The sequence below is a fragment of the Mobula birostris genome, chromosome 11 (assembly GCF_030028105.1).
Source record: "Mobula birostris isolate sMobBir1 chromosome 11, sMobBir1.hap1, whole genome shotgun sequence".
NCBI classification, from domain to species: domain Eukaryota; kingdom Metazoa; phylum Chordata; class Chondrichthyes; order Myliobatiformes; family Myliobatidae; genus Mobula; species Mobula birostris.
In genome coordinates this window covers 67,365,006-67,388,211 of record NC_092380.1, presented here as the reverse complement: position 1 = coordinate 67,388,211, position 23,206 = coordinate 67,365,006, and the positions used below count along the sequence as shown (strand labels likewise).

Here is a 23,206-nt window from a genome sequence, read left to right as displayed (position 1 = left end):
AGCGGATCCAGCTCCAGTTGAAGGACTCTTGTCGACCACGCGTTCTTGAAACATATCCACTGATGCATAATTTATAATTCACATTTTTTTACAGGCAGTTCGACCTAAAGAAAAAGCAATCCTTTCGTTGAAGTTCAGCATCGCGTTGACTGGATCTCTTTTCGTGAGGAAAAATCACGTTCAAGCAAACGATTTAAACAAAAAAAAAGAATGGTTGAAGATAATTGCAATGAAGCCTGGTTGCCAAGGTGCCCGGGGTTTGGCGTAGTGCAGCCTAGCAACAGAGCATCTCTTGCTTTCTTTACGCTGACAGTTGTCCGTGATAAGGATCAACACCCATGCACCAGAGAGCTGGGTACCCCAGGGAAAGCAAAGGGCAGGGGGAGAGGGAGCCCAGGATCCTTGCAGTTAGACTTGGTGCAGCTTTTGCGTGCTGGAGTCGCTCAATGATTCTTTTTCCTCAATGCTATCTCTGTACTTGTCTCCATGGTGATGGCGAGGACGCGCAGGGAGAGAGAGAGGGAGGCGGGGACGAGCTTTTTTTTCTTCCCTTCGCTTGCTGTAATTTGCATTGTGCAAGGATTCAGCTAAGTGACGTCTGCGGATCAACGGGGTCTGGGAGGAGAAAGGAAGCCTGATCTTTGTTAACATGTCACCTTCTTTCGCTCCTGGATGTTGCTGTTGGTTTGGACAGTCTCCATCACACAATAGACAAGGTAGGACATTCGGAGAAAGGGAGGGGAGCGGAGGGTAAGGCTTATTTTACTCTCTGGTCGCTGAAAGAGCACACACAGTTTCTCCAAATTCCGAAAAAGCTAGCACAAGCAACTTTTCGTGTCAGTTTACTTCTCACCTTAACAATAACTCCTGCCATTTTGTGGAGATGCCTTCCTTATAATTTCCCACTCTCGTCCATTCCTGTGACGCTAAGCCTCCTGTGTTTCTTCGCCACTCACTATGTGGAATCAGCGAACGGCAGGAGAGCCAGGACAACTGAAGCCATATGCCAGGATAGGATCAGGATAACTGCCGTGTGGAGTTGGATCGGATTGTTAAGGTCACTTGGTTAATCCCGGGTCACTAATCAGCATTGGAGGAACGACTGCTACTGTTTAAGAAAAAGCGACACATATTAACCTATGTGTACCCACAGATGTCAGTCCCAACCTTGTCCTATCCTTGTGGGGGGCACTATTCAGTGCTTCCGTTGGCACCCATGGTTCAGTCTCTCTCTCTCTCTCTCTCTCTCTCTCTCTCGTTCTCTCTCTCTCTCTCTCTCTCTCATATATATTTAATATATTATTCCTACAAATCGACAGAGACCTACCTGTTGGGTCGAATAATTGTTTTTGCACTGTCTCCCCACCCTCCGTTTCAGAGAAAGGTCACTTATTTAACAGGTTTGCTGATTTTGCACAAGTATCTGTTACCTATTACGAAAAAAAGAGATCGAAGCACTATTCACTAGGGCAACTTTGTAATAACCAGAAATGAAAGCTTTCTCTTTTATCTTCCTCCTGACAACAATAACCTGTGTCCTATCCGCCCAGTTCACCTGTGCGTTAAAAAAGTACCGTTGATGAGTTACATCCACCACCCACATCCATTCACCCACCGCTACCCCAGCCCCTGAGGGAAACATAGAGGCAATGTCAGTGCACACTTTACAGCTTTTGCGTGGCTCTGTGAGTCCCGCAAACTGCTTCGGGGTTCGGGATAAGATTTTGCATGTGGAAACACGAACATGTGAGCTGTGCTTTGAAGCTGATATGGAATTGCTTGAACTTTAAAAAAATAACACACCCCTTTGAACGGATTGGCAATTGTATTTCTTCTGCTAACCATTGATTTTAAACTCTTATGGAACATAAACAATGGGAGGGACCTGTCGGGCCGAACGACTTGTTCAATCCGGGCAATATATCATCCATCTCCCCACCTGACATCTGCCCCCACAAATGACATAGCATTTCTTATTCCAATCCCATTTTCTTCACACTGCCTCTTCTCTTTTCTAAATATTCAAATATGTTGCTTTATTAACAAGAGAATGTGGTTTATAATGGAATATACTAATGTCCCACCCTGCTGAAAATGATTCGTATACTTAGACTACCATCAACCAGTACCACACCAGAAAGGAGACCATTGACAAGGCTGACAAGAGAAAATTTGTGTATAATTAGGATTCTGAGCTGGAAAGGGTTTGCTCCTTCCTAAACAATGAAAGAAAAATGAAGGATTCGGATTAACAATAGCATAGTTGAAAGAACAGATACTTTATCACTTTAAATTTGTATCTATGTTGGTCATTCACAGTTGGCTATTCCAAAGTGATCTACAACCTCCAAATAATTTTGTTATGTAATTACCAATATAATGCGAGGAATGTGATACCAAATTTATACAGCATACCCCCACAAGATGACATAATAACAAAATATATCTACTCCCATTAATATACTTTATAGGATAACCATTGGGCCAGTCACTGAAGTGAACTCTGCAGATCTTCTTTGATTAGTGTGATACAATTATTTCTGTTCACCTGCTAGGGTAAAAAGATGGCACTGCACTTCTCCCTCAACACTGGATAGAAGTATCAGCCTCAAGTACGTGTTATCATCTCCAGGAGTGGGTTTAATGCCACAGCTAACTGGCTCAGAGATAAGCAGGCCACCACTAAGGCAAAGCTAACAACTAGTCAGAAGAATGAAGATATCCCTTTTTTTCTGATTACCTTTTGAGCGTTGTGGGCTATCTCACTTTTGCAAAGTCCACCATAAACTGGAAGAATAAAGATTTATCTGGACAACATATAGAGTCAGGGAGGAAGGTTTTTCACTTCAATTCAATAAATCATCTTTAAACTTATTATTGGCACATCAGAGCAAGTATGTTTGGGAGTGAAAAACAATTGATGAGTCCAATCAAGACGTATATTAAGTAAAATATATAAGCTAAGGTCTAGATCTCTGAAACAAGGCATTTAAAGCCATTTTTATTACCTTACTTACACATTCTGATGAGAAAAAAAATCATAGATCCTATGGCCTTAGATGAAGAAAGAACAAAACATTTTCCTAACTCACATTCTTCCTTCATCTGATATCATAAAATATACAATTGTATACCACATTGTTCATTGTGGCTTTGTCCTTTATATAATGGTCATCAAATAACAACATTGGCTGCCTTTTAGTCTCAGTTTATTGATAATGAAATATACTGAGGTCTGTAAGATTGCAATCTTGCTTTTCAAGCAACAGAAATTCTTGGAAAGAATAAAACCTGGTATGATTAAACAATTTTTAGTGCATTCATCCCTGATTACAAAATGTTTCAGTTTACAATTAGTTCCTTAGAACCTGTTCCAACATTTAATAACATCACGATTGATCTGACTGTTACTTTAACTGCATTCCCACCTACCCCAATAACCATCATTTCCATTGCTGATTTGGATTCAATCTAACTCTGCTTTAATAATACTTAATGATTCTGGTTCTCATATACTTTGAGCAAATGTTTTTAAAGACATGGACCCTCTGAGGGATCTTGTACATCTGATAAAAAGGAAGATCATCCTCAGTTTATTCTCTTGTGCAAAAGGGAGTATTCAATCAGTATTGCACTGGAACATAAATGATTAGGAAGTTGAAGTTTTGAGTCAGAAGGTTGTGTTCAAAATTTCTGCTATGGAGACTTGAGCTGCTTATTCATCAGTTCATTACTGAGTGTGAAAGATCTGGGGTGGCTTATTTTTGATTAAACCAAGACCTATCCATCCACTCTAGTGGGCTTCAGCAATCCCTTGGCCTAACATTGTATTAAAGAAAACAAAGGCATATTTTGGAATCTTTGACTCTGAGAGATTCCAAAAAATATACGAATGACTCCATATAAATGTAAAACTATCTTTTCTCAGATTTTAGAAAAGCCATCAATTTTCTGTCCAATATTTATCACTTAATGGTCATCACAAAAATAATTACTTCCTTTTATAAAATTTTTAGTATGTAGATATCAATGTCCAGACTAGCATACTTTACCCATCGCTAATCGACCTTAAGAACTAAGTGGCGAACCAGATTATGAACTGCTGCAGAAATTCCGGTGAGTGTACTCCCATAACATTGTAGGGTAGGCTGTTACAGGATTCCCTGTGACAGTGAAAGACTAACAATTTATTACCATCTCATTTGGCGTACATCTTGGAAGGAAAACTATAGGTGCTAGTGTTCCCATGCACCCATGATCCTCATTGTTCTTAAAGAATGAGGTTGTAGGTTTCAGAGGTGTTGTAGCAGTAGTGCATTTTGTGAATGGTAAAAATTGCAACCACAGAATACTGGTGGTGGAAAGAATGGTGTGGTGGATGGGGTGCTCATCAAGTTGCCTGGTTTAACCTGAATTATTTGGTTATCATCACACTCTCTTTTTGAAAGCATCCTGAATGAAGATTGGTTACATGAGGCTACACCTCAGGAATATTGACTACAAAGGTCTTCAGGCAACTTAAAAGGGATATGAAGAGCACCATAAAAATGCAGAACATTGACTTTTCATCTGATTTTAGACAAGCATCTGTATTTCATTTGTCATTGTATGCAAAGCATCCTTGCAGTGTTTTTGAACATATAATTAAACACTATAGATATAAAAAGGAAATAATTCCATTTATATATGTCTTTCATAACTTCAAGATATTGCAAAGGGGATAGATAGATCCCATAATAAGAAATGAAAAGAAATTCTATTGCAGTGATATTCATCAAAGAATGAATCATGGCCAGGAAGATGGCACATGCCTCTCCAATTAGTGCAATTGGATACTTAACTTCCGATGGGTAGCATCTTAGTTTTGTGTTTCATCTATAGCTACAGTGTTGGACTGGAGTTTCAACCTATACCAATATACTTAAATTTCTGATATGAAATTTGATTTCACCTCCTGACTCAGAACTAACTGTGCCATGACTGGGCCAATACTGACACCAAGTGATGATTATTTTTAGGGGATACTCATAGGAAATGTCAGTTGAGAAACCTTGACCCTACAACCCCAATTTCTGGTTTTATTGTGATAGTGATTTATTCAGTTCAAGAGACCTAACTAGCCATAGATGTCAGATATGGTAAAGATCTGGGACATGATTTTTATCTATCCAAAAAGTTGTCAATCATGGGTCAAAGTCTCAGAGATAGTCGGTTAATCATGGAGAAGATTTTATGGCCTTGATTTTACATTATGGGAAACACTTAGAACATAGAACACTCATTATGCTCATTGTTTTCCACCTACATCACAGGCTTCACTGTAGACAATGAATTTGGATCCAATTTCTTTTGTTAATTAGCTTTTCTTTAGCCAAGCATAAAACAGGAGTAAGGATCATTGTTATTGAAATGAAGTATAGAATATCATTAAATTTGAAGTCATATAAAATTAAGAAGTCACCATTAAATGGGGTGAAGTATGTGTCTTATGAACTTCTAGATTTCATGAAGAACAAAAGATATATCCAGCTACAGCCACAGAATTTTACGAAAGCAAATGACAGCACAGGCCTAGTATCAAACACAAGGAAACTTTTCTGGTTCATCCAATCTCTGCCTATACTCAGGGAGTAGAAGTTCATCCAAAATGTGGGCATAGAAAAGCGCTCTTAATGGTGGTGTAACTGTGGTCCAGTATGTTGTTTCCTCTGGTACTACAAGCGATTTGTTGATAATAATTAATTAGTGACTTTTTCAAGCTGACTTGGTTAAAATCCCCCAGGATGTGCTATTTCATGCCTGTTGATTTGTCTATAGCCTGTTTGACATTGGCCTTTGGTGGGCTGTACACCACTATCAAAATGATTGCTGAAATCTCCCGTGACAGGTGATTTCACCGGCACTTAAACGTGAGGTGTTCCAGATCTGGTGAATAGGAGTGTGACAGCACTGCCACGTTTTTACACCATAAGGAATTGACCATGAAACAAACCACCCTCCCCCACCCCCATCACCTTTGGCTTTAAAAGACTCAGCAGTCCTGTCATGGCAGTGTATTCCGGACCTGTCAATCTGAATCATTGAATCCAGAATGGAAGGAGTTAAAGGATTCCATAAAACAAAAGACACAAGTGGTCCTAATGTCCCACTGATGCAGTACCCCAGCTCTGAGATCTTCAATTTTATTTTCCAGAGACTGTACGTTTGCCAGCAAGATAGTCGGTATTGGTGGTCAAAAACCTCTGTTTTTTAAATGCACCATTAGCCCACTGCGATTACCTTGTTTCCACCACCATCTTAAGGGATGGTCAGCCGGTTACAGTCCAATCTATTTCCATTGGTTTTAAGCAGCAATAAGATTGTTTAATTGCATTAAGACATTGTTACTGACTGTACAGAGCTTAGATGCAGTTGTGGTTCTCAAGGGTAGTAGGCTGAAACGGGAATACTTGATTATTTCCATCAAGTTGCACCGCTTTGAGTCACCTTAATTGGCGCCCTAGAAGTAAAATATCTTATTGTATTCTTTTATTGTATGTAATATTAGAGTAGGGGAGAAACAAGACCCTTCCGAATTCCTGTTTGAAACTAGGCCTAGCACCACCTTGCGAAAACCATCTCTCCTGGCATTACTATGACATTTCCATTTCATAAAGTGTCAATTTGGTAGAGCAATTGATTTTCTTGTTGAAATCACAAAGCTCATTTAGGGTCAACAAAGAGTTTCTTTGATTTTTTTTATCTTGATCCAACTTAGAATTTAAGAAAACATATAATTCATTCACAGCAGCCTCGGCCTAATTACAGGGTTTATTCACAAAAATTTTTGTTGCAATTTTTTAATTTTCAAATCTGGCATGGCTAATTTTATCCAGTTCCTGCAATCTTTAGCTTTGGAGTACAGAACTATCTCTACTTAGATACTTTCTTGCTCTTTCCCTTGGAGGATACAAAGACATAGTAAATCGTAAAATATCACATTGCTGCAAAAGTGGCCGTTTTAATGAGGCACATTTTTTTAAAACTATGATGAGAAGCTTTAACTGTAACTATGCTACTTGACCAAACCAAGAGTCTGGCTAATCACAGCCTCATTTTTGGGGCAGTGTTCGTTGAGAGAATTTAAAATGTGGACAGGTTTCTTGTTACTAATCAACCTCCATCTCCCTCTCCTACCCTGCTCCTGAGGCCATGTGACTGTTCAATGTCATTTCCTCCAAGTACTGGAAGATCCCTCCCCAATACAGATGGAGCTTCTTAAATGTGCTGGTAATGATATTGTGGAAGGGTATATTGCATTTTCTGCCATTACAGTCTCAGTAATAGTGATTATTATTCCATCTGTACAAAACACACATCCAGCATTGTTAGCTAATGCAGAGTAAATTGGCACAACAGAGACTAGAATTGTTGTGGAGGTAATTGATTACCATTTTACATTGCGTCATTTTGGAATCTTCAATGAGGCAGCAAATGATTAAAATTTTGGTCTCCATTTGGAGTTTAAATTTTTTTTGAATTTTCGTTTCTGGTTCAAATTGATCCATGGAATCACCCTATTCTATTTCACTAACCATAAAAATACTCAAAAAGAAGTTCCTTAACTATGAACCTCTGTATCATCGTTGGTGACTATATTTTAACTGTTTTTCAAAACTCCTTGCCATCTCCCTTCAGTGTTCCATTTCTATCTCACTTTAATCAAGTTTTTTGGAACATCGTCCAGTATTTCCTTTGGCTTGCTGTTAGTTACTGACTTATTAAACTTGGGAAACATATAAGGATGTTGTTGTACTGTATATGCAAGTAGTTGTACCAGTGCAGATTGCTTTTGTTTAAGCTGTGTGCGATTCCCATGGTCTCCTGCTTTCTTCTCACTGGTGACCCCTTAAACATCGATGTTAATGCCAAAAATATCTTCAAAATCTTAAATTCTTAAATTCTTATGATGCTGAAAATTCATATATAACTACATCAACCACCACAAGCTGGAAAAATTGAAGTGTTCTTTACTACCACACACATATCCTACCCACTTTGCATATCACCATATCTATAGATCATGGATCATGTTCCAGAACTTACTGTTTTTATTTTAAGTATAGCATAGAATTTTTTACTCACAACCTCTCCCAGCACTATGTGGAGTATGTGGAGAAGAAACCTGGTGCGGTTTTAATAATACAGCAGAAAATGCATGTATTAAGAAAAACACATTCTTAATCAGATTGTTCAGTCTATTATCTAAAAGTGGCTCTAGTTTAAATAACAATCAACAACTACTTATTAGCTGCAATGTTTCTATTGGCATAAATTAACTGGTCATTTCAAATAAAAATATTTAATGATTTTATTTAAATGCCAATTTTCAGAATCCTATCCAAAGACTACAAAGGTGTTCAGTTAGCAGAAAGCCGTAATATTGATTAATTTGATCTTGGGACATAGCCAGTTTTGGAGTTGTGCTCAACTTGTGCTGCAATTTTTTTTTGACTAATGCACAAGATCTCTGGAATTCCATTTCTGCTGCTCGTTATTTGTGCTTTAAGTTTGTCGATCTTGTATACTTATTTAGTCAGTTTTAATTATTAAATAAGTAAGTATCAAAGGAATGTAGCAGAGACTGCAAGATAGTAAGAATCATTACAAGGCACCATTGCATTAGATAGGCTAGTACAAATCAAACAGATCCAAATTCGAAAAGGCTAAGTAAAGGTTCACCAGTTTTCCCTCAGGCCAGTGTGGAAACATGGAATAAATTATCAACAAGAAATTTTCAATTACAGTGATAAAGTGGTAAACAATAGCAAAAGGTAATAATGTATATTCAGTGGATGATCCTGAGGAAGTCTCCATTCAAGTTAGAGCTAATCTTCTGTAAGGTACATGATAAAAGTAGTACTACAAGATAATTAGGTTAAAAATTTTGAGGACTCAAAGTAAATCTGTAATGAATAAGGAATTTTGTTAAGATCTGTATTAACTGGCATAAGTTGGAGGAGACACATGAATGGTGTGTTGGCAGACCAGTATTGATACAATTACTCCTTCAAAATAGCACAGAAAATCTTGCATTCAGTAATTCAGAAATTGCTTACTAAGATTACAAATGATACAAAAAAAAGTTAATGGAAGAGGGAGTTCAAAAATTATAAAATTAATTGAAATAATATTTCATTGTACAAGTTAATGTGAACAATTTTAAAGCTTTGCAGATACCAAGAAAATAGGCAGCATGTGTAGTTTATGATGCACTGTATAACACAGCAAAATCAGTAGCTGACAAGTCAGGTTATGATTAAATTGTGCAGTAAGTGCTCCAATCAAATTGCACATTTAGCTAAGTTCGTCATCAGAGTTTAATTTTTTTAATTAGTGACACAAAAATATTGAATAGCTGGGGGAAGTCCCGAGAAGTGAATTAATCACTACTGTTGGAGATAGAAATTATTATGAAACTATGTAAAAGTATTTTCAGCCTTAATAGAATATCCAGAGGGTTGACCTTTGTGTAATATATAACATAGGTAACATAGCATAAATAAATAACTTATCAAAAAAAACAGAATAAAAAGCTTACATTGCAAAAAATATTTTAAACTAAATTATAACATTGGGATACTGTTCAAAGTTCAAGTTTAAACTAACAAAGGAAATTATAGGGATGATGTTAAGAAGTTCCTCAACAGCGCCGATCAATTCATGGAACAGAACTCTTTGAACGGCATAGGAATTAACTGGATGCCATTGTGAGGGAACTTGGGGCCATTATGGACTAAAATTAACCAAAAGAGGTTTCAGTTTACAATGATCTGATTTTCTGATTGTGCGGTTCATATTATCTAAAAATCTCCACCCAACAGTTACCTTGTATCTCTCGTGGTGGGTTATGGCTTTTGATAATGTTATAAATCTTCCATTCTGATTCTTTTTATCTTGTGTAGGGAGGGGAGACCTCCAAGAATGAAAATGGGGAGTGCGTTTCAGAAGGTTGCTTCTGTTTTATCTTGCAACTCTGATGATGAACTGAGTTGCGTTTCGAACGACATGAATGAAATAATGGCTGACAGAATGCTGGATGCTTGTCACAAAAAGATAAAGAGACTCCCAGTTCCAATATGCTCCTTTACATATGTGGAGAAGTTGTACATCAGCAACAATAAGCTAAGAGAGCTTCCTGATGAGTTTCAACAGTTGGTCAACTTAAAGATTCTAGCACTGGATTTTAACAAATTTGAAGATGTGCCTAAAGTTGTATGCAATATGCAGAACCTGACAAGACTCTACCTTGGTAGCAATAGATTAATGACAATTCCTCCAGAGTTTAGGAATCTAGAAAACCTCAGGTGTCTATGGATAGAAAGCAACTATTTCAGAAAATTTCCCAAACAGTTAATTGACATGCCCAGCCTGAAATCGCTGCAGATGGGGGACAACAAAATGAAGAGTTTACCAGAGGATCTGGTTAAATTCATTAACCTTCGTGGACTTTGGATATATGGCAACAGATTTGAGGACTTCCCAAAGGTATTACTGAAAATGGAATTTCTTGAAATCCTTGACATGGACAAGAATAAAATTACAGAGTTTCCCAATATGGAGCACCTTTCAAGACTCAAACTGTTTTCCTATGACCACAATCCTGCCAAGTATCCACCAAGTGTGGCAGTTGGGGTGACATTGGTGGGTGAAGGGGCAGCAGAATTATTGGCCATCAGAGCTCAAGAAAGTGACGAAAATGAGGAAAATCAGGAGCCTCTGCATAGCATCCTCAAAAATGGCTCTACAGGACTGGAAACAGAGGGCAGTTTCACAGCCTTAGATTGCTCACAAGAGGGGACATGAAACAGGCTGCAGGTACCAGCCATGGAATACCTCATGTTCAGGCACCTAGTGATGGTCTTGTGAGATTGAGTTCAATACGTCCTGGACCAGGAAGGCAATGTGGCAGTCAGCTAGAGTTAAAAGGCCTAAGGAATCAGCACTGGGTGCACTAATGTAGAACACATCAAAATAAAAAGGAAAGTTGGTTACTTCTTTATATAACATTTTGTTATATGACTTCTGTTACATTACAGGATAAGGTCTTTTCAAACAATGAGGGTTTTTCTAATGATAGATTGTACTGTGACAGTTTTACCAGCTGATGGTGTAATAGTGTGGTGAATATACAATATAGGACCTTGTATCTCTATCACCAGATTAACCGAAGAATGTCCGTGACCCTACAATACAATGGCAAGGTCACAGGAGGAAATGCCTCTCAATGGATTGTTTTCAAATGATACCAATAATAGCGTTAAAGTTACCACACTAATAAAGAAGAGGTTGTTTCAATATTGCAATAAGATTTGGAAAAACAGTTACATATTTATTAATAAGTTGTTCTTACTAATAAATTTGTAATGTGTACAACAAAATAATGTGTCACTAGAATGTGATTATTCTGGAAAGGGGTCATATTCAGCAACATCATTAAGTGCCATTCATTATCTTGAAAATAGGCTGTATTTGCATTAAAATACTTCAGGAGGAGTTAAAATATCACCACATTTTATTTATTATGGGCAGATGGAGGAGATGAGGGGTAGGTATTAAGAGTAATGGTGGGAGAGTGAGAATTAAAAAAACATACATATATAGTATTTGCATGCAAGTCTGTATTGATTTTATTTCCTTAAATGGCAAGGGAGAGATTTTCACTGGAAATGACTGTACAGGAATGCAGCTTAGTTAGGTTCACAGATCTACTCCTTCTACTTCTGTTTAGGGAAAAAGATGTGCGTTGTTGCAAAATTGTGAACAGAAAATGAGGGAGAATGATATACAACAATAACTGAAAATTATAGTGTATCTGATGTCAATCACTGGAGAAATCCAATATAAAATGTCATCTGTAGAGCACTAATAGATGGATGCTATAATTAAATCAGATCTGCCGATTTTTTACTAATGGTACTTGAAATTCTATTTCTTTTCTTTCTCAAGGTACTGTCTCTCTAGAGTGAAAGTGATAAGTTGCCAGGTTCGCTCAAATTCCATTCCTTGTAGGAGACCCAAGTAAAAAGGTTTATCTACAAGTTAGGCTTCCCTGCTTTTACTTCCCAATATCAAATGCATATTTTCCATAAAACATGATTGGATTATTGGGGCAAAAAAAATACTTGAGGTTTCCTTAAGATGTTGGCCTGTAATGGCCAGTTATAGACTAAGATTGTAGCTCAGATATAGGATTAAGTTCCATCCCACATAATATCCTTACAAATAAAGAAGATGAAAACTTGCTTCCTTGTTGAAATACCCAACATCTCAATTACTCAAAAATTATACCACGATTCACAACATCTTATTGTAGCTCTTTTCAACGAAAATCCCAATGACATTTCTTATTGGAGCATGTTTGCCCTTCTCTGGCATAGAAACTGATATGAAATACAGTAAGCAACAAATACTGTGTCACCAACAGGGGTTTCAGTGTTGTAAACAATGCCGGAAGACGAAAGCATCATTCTCAATACTGCTTTACGCTGCTGATCCTATTCTTTTCCTATTATTATGTAGAACAGGAAGAATCCTTTTGGGAAAGGCAGTCTACTTGCTCAGTCCATCTGAGTGTGTGTGAAGATTGAAGTTGTAAAAAGCTCAGGTTTACTGAAGTCACTTTGAACGAACAAAGTGCGGGTCTAAGGAGGAACACAGTTCATAAAAAACATTAAAAATTTAAGAGATTGCACATGGATATTTCCCTGACTTCCTAACTAGGGTCCTGAATCCATCTGGATTCCAAGTTGACTTCCATTTGAGCTCTGAGGTGTCCGAAGAGTTCGACGTGGGATGAGTGTAAAATATTCTGGTTTACTCTAGAAATCTGTAATCCTGAATTTTGCACCATCCTGTGCCTAATTGTCCAAATCAAATCCATGTGCCACAATATTCTAACAGTCACCCAACCACCTGAGGTAATATACAATGGTCTGTAGTGGTGGTCCGTAGTGACGGCAATGACAGGAAAACAGCGAGGGAGAGTTTTTTAAAGTGGAAAAGCCGTCGCACTGGGGCAGATCCAGTCTCTCGATCTCAGAAGTCCGGGTCCAGTGGTATGAACAAGCGTCACATACTGTGGTCCTCTTTGGTTGCAGTAGAAGACCATGACGCCTTCTGTGCCTTGTCATGCCCCCCTCTCTCTCCAGGAAGCGTTCTAGTACTGCCTTCCCGGCCATTGAATCTCACTGTAGATGTCATCCGCCTTATCTCTCAGAGCTAGCTGACTTCGCACGCTAAGGTAGGCATGTGCTTACCTCATCGGGTTATGAGGTCGCCGGCTACCCTTACCTGATTTAGCCAGCCTGTCGAAGTGGTGTACTGGGGAGTGGCCACTATCGCTGGCAAACATCTACTTGGAGCTACAGGTGAGATCTGAGTGTCCAGTGGGGAACAAAGGTGAGTGAGCTGCTTCACCAGAATGCTACCTCTCCCTGGACACCCCAGACATAGTGATCTATTCATCCACTAATCCACACATATTGAGAGGTGGGAGGAACTTTTTAGTATCCGGTGAAATACACATAGTCAAAGGAAGAATGCAAAACTCTGCACACACAGTACCCACGGTTAGAACTGAACCAAGTTATTTGGCACTGTGAAGCTGGCAGCTCTACACACCGTACACACGTGCTGCCTAAAATCTCAAGTCTCTTATAGTCCTGTTCAGGAAATTCATGGTGAATAAATAAATCAAGAGTGAGGGATGGCCATTGGAACTTTGTAGAAAGCTGCATTATGTACTTAGAAGTTAATAGAAGATCCTAGATTTTGTAGGCAAACTATCCAACTGATACATTCATGTCTGTGTAAGCTAAATAGTTCCAAAATTATATGCACATTGAAATACAATTGCAAATGACTAATATTAAAATACTATATGAAAGAAAGAAGCAAAAATGCACATAATAGTTTAGAAGTCGAGATTAATGTTCTGTAATTGTGGTTTTCAGTTACATTATGTTAAACAGGTTAATGCAGTGAGTAAAAGCATTTTCAATCAGTGTGTCTGCGAATCATGGCCTAACATCATTCCCCAATTGGAGCTTTGATTTTATCCTTCACTATTAATAAACTATAAACTGTTTTAAATAATGACGGTGAAAATATCCTGCAATGTTACAAAATGATGGAACAATTTGATAATTTGGCTGGTGATAATGATGAATGTATTAGTAAGAGGCAAGGAATAAAATATTCACGATGCAAAACTTTGGATAAAAACTGGATACAGACGGGAGATAATACAATCACTTGTAAGAGTTTTAATGAGGTTTCTATGTTGAGCACTGGATAGGATAGGGTAGCACTTCACTGTTCATATAATGGTGATTATGGAATCACTGTCAGCAATATTTTGGGACTTTGGTTAGTTGGTGCAGATTTTGCATTTTCTACTCAGTTTTCTATTCCACTCTTACAGATGTTGATATATTTCTGTCAAGTTTTCTGTCAGTCTTCTAATGTGGGGAATACAAACATTGACAGCTTCATTATGATAACATATAACCCTAATCTTGTATGATTATAAACATGTACATTTTCAATTTGAGGTTCACTCTAAAACACATGATCTGACCATATAATCTTCTTTTCATCATGGTTACTATATTGACAACACCTTTGAAGGGAAATTGCAGGAAGTAAACCGGGCCTTACTAGAATGACTGAAACACAAATTAGGCTGATCACTGGAAATGGGAACTCCTGCTGATTTTCGCCGCCCCCAAGACCAGGAAGCTACCAATAAATAGTTGCATTTCTGCTGTTATTTACTAAAAGAAAGCTGCTCTCTCAGGACAAACTGGAATTGTATTTTTCTTTATGAACTTGTTTTACAGACAGCTCTGTGTTCATCCACTGTGCCATTGGACAGACTTGGGAAATGGCAAACGAATCACATAGCTGGGATCTCAGAGAAACGTGCAGTTTAAATGTTGTAAATTCATGGAATGATGGTAAGACTACAGTGCAAAAACAGACCGGTTGGTGCTTTTTGTTGGCGTTGTGGAACAATCTATGTTCCAAACCTATACTGGTATCTGTCCCCCACTTTTCCCTCGTTATATCAATAACTGCATTGGCGCTGCTTCCTGCACACATGCTGAGCTCGTTGGCTTCATTAACTTTGCCTCCAACTTTCATCCTGCCCTCAAGTTTACATGGTCCATTTCCGACACCTCCCTCCCCTTTCTAGATCTTTCTGTCTCTATCTCTGGAGACATCTGATCTACTGATGTCTATTATAAGCCTATGGACTCTCACAGCTATCTGGACTATTCCCCTTCTTACCCTGTCTCTTGCAAAAATGCCATCCCCTTCTCGCAATTCCTCTGTCTCCGCCGCATCCGCTCTCAGGATGAGGCTTTTCATTCCAGGACGAAGGAGATGTCCTCCTTTTTTAAAGAAAGGGGCTTCCCTTCCTCCAGCGTTGACTCTGCTCTCAAATGCATCTCTCCCATTTCACGCACATCTGCTCTCACCCCATCCTCCCGCCACCCCACTAGGGATAGGGTTCCCCTTGTCCTCACCTACCACCCCACCGGCCTCCGGGTCAAACATAGCATTTTTCATAACTTCCGCCACCTCCAATGGGATCCCACCACTAAGCTTTCACTCCTCCCCCCCACTTTCCGCAGGGATTGCTCCCTAAGCGACTCCCTTGTCCATTCGTCCCCCCCATCCCTCCCCACTGATCTCCCTCCCGGCACTTATCCTTGTAAACGGAACAAGTGCTACACGTGCCCTTACACTTCCTCCCTCACTACCATTCAGTCCTTCCAGGTGAGGCGACACTTCACCTATGAGTTGGCTGGGGTGATATACTGCGTCCGGTGCTCCTGCTGCGACCTTCCATATATTGGCGAGACACGGTGCAGACTGGCAGGATCTCCCAGTGGCCACACATTTTAATTCCGTGTCCCATTCCCATTCTGATATGCCTATCCACGGCCTCCTCTACTGTCAAGATGAAGCCACACTCAGGTTGGAGGAACAGCACCTGATATTCTGTCTGGGTAGCCTCCAACCTGATGGCATGAACATTGACTTCTCTAACTTCCGTTAATGCCCCTCCTGCCCCTCTGTTATTTATTTATATACACACACACACACACACACACACGCACACACACACACACACACACACACACACACACATTCTTTTTCTCCCTCTGTCCCCCTCACTATACTCCTTGCCCATCCTCTGGGCTTTACCACCCCCCCTTCTTTCTTCCTAGGCCTCCCGTCCCTTGATTCTCTCATATCCCTTTTGCCAATCACCTGTCCAGCTCTTGGCTCCATCCCTCCCCCTCCTGTCTTCTCCTATCATTTTGGATCTCCCCCCACTCTTTCAAATCTCTTACTAGCTGTTCTTTCAGTTAGTCCTGACGAAGGGTCTTGGCCCAAAAAATCGACTGTACCTCTTCCTAGAGATGCTGCCTGGCCTGCTGTGTTCACCAGCAACTTTGATGTGTGTGCACTGAGCCTGTGCTAGGTCAGGACTCAATATCTACCTTAGTATGTTGACACCCCTTAGTGGAAACATGGAAATGATCCAATATCTATAAATATTTATAAGATAGGCCATATTAAATTATTAAATGATCCATCCAGTTCCCACTGGTGGCATTTTTTCAGGCAATGAAACTGTTCAATTAATTTATTGTATTGTTTTACTGGAGCTATGAAAAATGTTGGCATAATTGTGCATTATACTTCTTATTCCACACCGCCTTGGAGTCTAAAATAAATACAACAATTGGTTGGGTAGATCAGACAGATCTAAAACCACAGTCACATAGGATTAAACAGCTGTGTATAATCATGCAAAATGGATGCTTAGGCACCATTGTTGTAACTTTTTCTGAAATAATGAGGGGCAGTGAAACTATCCAATGAGAAAAATATGTTTAAGAGATTATACTGAGTGCTGACTTGTATCAACACAGAATGGATGGTTGGGGAGGGCTACAAGCCTGCCCCTGAATATGAACATAATGATAATCACATTGTATACACCACAACATTAAGGTAACATCATTTTACAGCTTACTCATCCAGTATGGTTTTGTTCCTGAAATTCCTAAAGCCGAGTTTCTGAATTAAAATTTTATAGATTTCCAACATGACAAATTATTAGCATGGTGAATTTGGCAGATGGTTTCCATTATACAAACTCATCAACTTATTAACATTCACTTCAAGAGCACCAAAATACAACAGTAAGGATGTAATGCTGAGGCTTTCTAAGACCACACTAAAAAATATGATGAACAGTTTTGGGCCCCTTAAGGAAAAAAGGATATGATGACATCGGAGAGGGTACAGAGGAGATTCATGATAATGATCCCAAGAGTGAAAAGGTTAATGTATGGGTGCATTTGCTGGTTCTGGGCCTGTAATTGCTGAAGTTTAGAAGAATGAGATGGAAGTTTTCTCATTGAAACCTGTTGAATGGCCCAGAAAAAGTGGACATGGAGAGGATGTTTCCTGTAGAGGGTAGAGTTTAGGACCAGAAGGGACAGCCTCAGAATAGAAGGACGTCCCTTTAGAATAGAGATGAAGAGGAATTTCTTCAGCCAGAGGGTGGTGAATCTGTGGAATTTGTTGCGGTGGATGGCTGTGGAGGCCAAGTCATTGGGTATATTTAAAATGGAGGTTGATAGGTTCTTGATTAGTAAAGGCGTCGAGGGTACGGGGAGATGGCAGGAGAATAGAATTGAGAGGGATAATAAATCAGCCATGATGGAATGATGTAGCAGACTCAATGGGCCGAATGGCCTAATTTGGTTCCTATGTCTAATGGTCTTATGGTCTTTAAGGCAACCACAGGAACCCCATTGTTGCACTACTCAAACAGGAAGAGCACACTTGAAAACTTTTGGCGTAGTGTAACATTTCCATTTGTTATAAGCTGTTTCGAACTGGTAATGGAATGAAGAAATATCTGTTGTATTCAACATGTCCTGGCACGCAGGTTCACTTCCCTACTCTCCTGAATGTCCTGGATGGATTGCACCATTGCTGGGAAGCAAGCGCGTGCCAAATATTGGGGCATCCTTAGTAAGCAGCATTAATGGCACAGCGGCAATTGTTGTGCACCATTTCTGAAACCTAGCCCCACAGAAACCAATCCATGTGGATTTCAGAAGTGGAGAGTCATATTTTAGCAACTGCTATGTTATGGAATTAATGTCAGTGACCTGCAAATTTCCACATGGAGAAAGGAATGAGGACTACTCAAGAAAGTTGAAAAAGAAACAGAAAATTCTGGAATTAATCAGTGCGTCAATCTACATCTGTGGAAAAGGGAATAGAGTTAATGCTTCAGGTGAAGATCCTTCACTGGAACCAGGAAGAAGTGAAAACAAGTTAGTTTTAAGTTGTATGAGGGTGGAGAAGGGCTAGAGGGTATCTCAAATAGTGAATATTTCCAGCATGGTTAGGCCAGGATTGTTGAGATGACTCCAATGTATACAGATGCCTCTGGTTAATAGGTTGATCAGGCAGTTATATATAGAGAGGAAACAAACAAATGTTTTTATAAAAGCTGCGAAATGCTGTTCAGTGCTGTTTCTGAACCTGAAATCAAAAGGCGAATGCAGAAAATATCCAGTAGGTTAAGCTACATTTGTGATGAAGGAAATACTGAGTTAATATTACAGATGGATAATGTCACAGCAGAACTGACCAGCTCTGAATTAAATAGGCAAAGAAAATTACCTATAATTATTGAATGTGCTTGATATTGAATCTTAAAATCTTAATAAGCCCAACATTGGGATCATCCAGGAAACCCAGACCTCACCCGATCAGAGATCTCACTTTGTCCCTTCCACCCTCCCCTGCCTTGTCTGCAACCTAAATTTAAAATTAATTCTCATTTTTCCAGATCTGACCAAGACTCCTGGACCTGAAGCATTAACTTAGTTTCTGTCCCCACTGATGCTGCTTTCTAGCATTTTCAGTTTTCTAGCATCGGACGCTTTCTTGAATCTCCACCAAGGAAAGCCATTAACTCTTATTAAAAATGGTTCTGAGGAATTCTTGCTTGGAAGATGAGCAGCAATCCTTCTGCGAGTCACTGCGGATTAAGCAGATTCTAGGGCTAAGCAACCGGGAATTAAAAAGCAAATGGTACCATATCATACTAAATCAGCCAAATAGCCATCCATAAATTATATTTTTAATGGTCAACAGTGGAAGTAAGTTGTTCTCTCATCACACGCTCATACAGAACAGAACCAGGCACTGAGCTAACTGAGTTCCTGAGTCCCCCCGCCTCCCCATATTATAGGCAATTATCTTACAAACCTGCACATCTTTGGGATATGGGGGAGAACACAGGTATCTAAATGAAACTCCTACACTCGCAGGGGGAACATTCAAACTTTATATACACACACACACACACACACACACACACACACACACACACACACACACACACACAGAAAATCAGGACTGAACCTGGGTCATTGGAGCTGCATGGCAGCAAATCTTTTGATACTGGTCTTCTCTCTTCATGCTGACTAGATTGTAATGAGAGGTGCAAGTATTTCTAACCTGATTTGAGGTACTGAAATTAGCTCTGGTGCCGCTACTATACTGGGTAACAAAACAGCTGATTTAGCTCACAACTGAGATCGATGTTTCTGCTCTGTGGCTCAGTTCTGTTCTAGGCAGCCTTATTATCAAGTCACAGAGGGCAGTTTTGTGGTGAAAATTAAAAGAAGTCAACAATTATACCATGTCTCTTTAAATAACCTGTTTGTCAACAGTTACTCCCACAGAATATTCCACAAATACTTCAGAGTCTATATTAAGATTGCTCAACCCATTCATCCCCAGAGCTTAACAGCCCCACTGTTAAGGCAAAGAATTCTGGATGCCAACTCACTCATCCGAAAAGCCCTTGGGAACTGAGTTACACCTGTGCCAGTCGAGGTTCATATCTCTCACATTCATGAAAAAAGCATTATTGCAACCTTACTGCACTGCACATTTTACAGGTCATTTGAGAGGAGCTTGTGTATCCTGCTTTCTCACAGGTCCTCTGATGCAAGCAGCTTAAAAAGAAACAGAACAGCTGACAGGAAAAACAGGATTACAGTTATTCGCTTCAACTGAGGATTCTACATCGGTCCTTTTTCTGCCTGCTTCTCTTCCATAATTTCAGTTGTTTTAAATGCTTGTGTTTAGTGATAAGGTTACTTCAGTGTTTGTTCTTGTGCCATTACTTCACAAGTTCAAAAAGATGCACAGTTTTTTTTAGTACAACCACTATCTTTAATTCTGTGCAGGCAATGGTCCACTACTATGTAAGGATGCTTGAAAAACTACAAATCCCATGTCTTTAAGCAAACCAATAAAATAATGGACAAAAAAGTCCTTAGGCCCCCGGCAACAACATGATAGTCTAGATGTTTACCATAACTCACTAATCAGGAACTGACTCAGAAACATATTCCTCTATCCTGTGGCAAATGACTCCTGCTGCTGCGCATTGAGTGATTCTATTTCTACAGATGCTGCCTTACCTGTTGGGCTTTTACAGCTTCTCTGTTAATTTTTCAGCTTTCTAGAATTTGCAGTTCTTTTGATTTTTCTCCCCAGGGATTGATATGTTTTCAGAACTTCATTCATCCAGATATCACATTAAACTACAGAGCCCCAAATGACTGATTCTAAATATGCTTCATCTCTAAATTTAGTAGCCATTTCATGACTCAATGTTTCTTTTCCACCTTCTCTGCCCTTGGTGTTAACTCTTGTGCTTTGCATTTAGATTTTTGCATTTACTGTATGTTGGTGACAAAAGAGAAATATTTCTCTTAAATGCCCCATGGAGGAAGTATTGTTAACATTTGCTGGGCTTGAAATTGTTTTCATTAAATCAGCCATCCATCATATATCTTGCAAATATAGCCAGGGTGCTAAGCTCATTGTCTATTTTGCAAAATTGCCAAAAGATAAAGTAAGCCCTTATTAGTATCAGATATGGTGTCTATTCAGATTGGACCTCTGTGACAAGCAAAATCTGTATTATGCTAACAGCAGCACCTCTCTTCAAGAATTACTGTTCAGTATATAAGCTGTCATGGAGGCAGATACACTGCTCAACTCAAGCCTGAAAGCAAGTGGTAGACATGGTATACATGGACTTCAGTTGGACCTTTGATGAGGTCCTGTGCAATAGTCTGCTCCGGAAAGTTAGGGTACATTAGATCCAAGACATTCTTGCAAATTGAGTCGATATTTGTCTTGTTTATACGAGGCTAAGGGTAATGATGGAGGGTTGTTTACCTAACTTGAAGTCTCACCAGTGTACTGCAGAATTCAGTGTTGGGACCTTTGTCACTTGCCGTACCTACATATAAATTCAATGAAAATATTTGTGGAAGTTTACGCAAGTTTGCTAATGGGACAATTGCTGCTGGAGTTGGAGACAAAAAGGACCTTAGGACTCAGAGGGACAGAGATCAGCTGGAAAGCTGGGAAGAGCAGTGACACATGAAACTTAATCTAGACAAGTTTGAGGTCATTCTGGGTCATCTAATATTGGTAGACTATTAACAGTAAATGGTAGGAACTTAAGTGCATGAATGAACAGAAGGTCCATGGGGAGTAGGTTCGTAGTTTCCTGAAAATGGTGATACAGGTGGATAGGGTAGTGAAAAACACACTATGTTTGCTTGCCTTCATTGAAAGGGGTACTGAGTATCAGAGTTAGGACATTATTTTGTAGCTGTACAAGACACTGGTTAGGACACTCTTGGAACATTATATGCAATTCCAATCACCACGCTAGAAAGGACTTGGTAGCACCTAAAAGACTGCAGAAGAGATTCATCAGGATGTTGCTTGGAATGGAGGGCTTTAGTGATAAAGAGAAAATGAATCAGCTTGATTTGTTCTCACTGAAGTGAAGGAGGTGGGGGAGGTGTGACCTTACAGAGATTTATAAAATGATGAGGGGCATAGATTGGGTAGAGAGTCTTTTACCAAATGTAGGAGGGTTTACAAATAGAGGACATTGGTTTAAAGAGAGAGGCAAAGTGTTTAAAGGGGATCTGAGGGTCAAGTTTTTCCTCATGATCACTGTCAGCATTGAACAAGCTGTCCAAAGAGATGCAGAGGTACATGCAATCACATTATTTAAAAGGTGTTTGGACAGCTACTGTACATACATACAAAATAAATAGAGGGATATGGACAAAATGTAGAAAACAGGAATAGTGTAGATAAGCAGCTTGGATGGCATAGAAGGGTTGAACTGAAGGGTATGACTATGATGTCATATAGTTTAATACTTGTCCAAGTGCCCCTGTAAATCTTTCAAAATTAATTAAAAGGTATTGTATAAACATCATGTGACAGGGATAGAGTCTGTTCAGCTGAAGCAGTCAACTAAACTAATATTGTACCTGGACTGTCCTTGTTTCAGTGGGCTACAATCATTGCAAGCACCCTCTTGTTTGGCTGAGGCAGCGTGAAGTTTGAAGAGAGTTTGGGACCTTTATGAACATTCTATTGGGCTTCAAACATAACAGTCTATCAGGCACTTGGCAACAAAACAAAAAAAGGTGTAAGAGGAGGGGCCATTGTTCAAGTGGAGAGTGTTAGAATGGTCAGGCTTTGGCTCAACAGGCTTCGGCAAGAAGGGGTAATCAAGCTGCAGTTTCTCAGAGACCCCGTTAAGGAATTGGAGCTGTAGCTCACTGACCATCGGATCATACTGAAGAATGATGCAGTTGATAAATAGGAGCTTTAGGGAGGTAGTTACTCCCAAGATACAGGATGCAGGTAGCTGGGTGACTGTCAGGAGATGGAAAGGGAATAATCAGCCAATGCAAAGTAGCCTCATAGGTGTTCCCTCCAATAATAGATATACCACTTTGGATACCACTAGGAGAAAGGATCTACCACAAAACTCCAGTGACCTTGTCTCTGGCACTGAGTCTGGTTTTATGGCTCAGAAGGGAAAGGGAGGAAGAGGAGTGCAGAGTGATAGGGAATTCCATAGTTAGAGGAGCACATAGGCGATTCTGTGGACATGAAAGAACATGAGGATGGAACGTTGCCTCCCAGGTGCCAGGATCAGGGATGTCTTGGATCAGGTCCACAGTATTTTAAAGGGGAGGGTGAACATCTGGAAGTCATG

At 39.5% G+C, this 23,206-nt stretch overlaps 1 protein-coding gene across 2 annotated transcripts; it reads left to right on the top strand.

Annotated features, from left to right (window-relative positions):
• The first annotated feature begins 638 nt into the window (after positions 1-638).
• LOC140205521 (uncharacterized) lies at positions 639-11,119 on the top strand. Of its 2 annotated transcripts, XM_072273142.1 has the most exons (3): positions 677-716; positions 4,017-4,116; positions 9,945-11,119. In XM_072273142.1, the coding sequence occupies exon 3, from the start codon at positions 9,964-9,966 to the stop codon at positions 10,843-10,845; it is 882 nt and encodes a 293-aa protein (XP_072129243.1). In that variant the 5' UTR covers positions 677-716; positions 4,017-4,116; positions 9,945-9,963; the 3' UTR covers positions 10,846-11,119. The 2 variants fall into 2 exon arrangements, with proteins under 2 accessions (XP_072129244.1, XP_072129243.1); XM_072273143.1 differs by lacking the exon at positions 4,017-4,116 and having other exon boundaries at positions 639-716.
• Positions 11,120-23,206: the final 12,087 nt, after the last annotated feature.

What these genes read in the sequence shown, in the direction of transcription:
- LOC140205521 (XM_072273143.1), top strand. Translation starts at nt 9,964, where the DNA reads ATGAAAATGGGGAGTGCGTTTCAGAAGGTTGCTTCTGTTTTATCTTGC.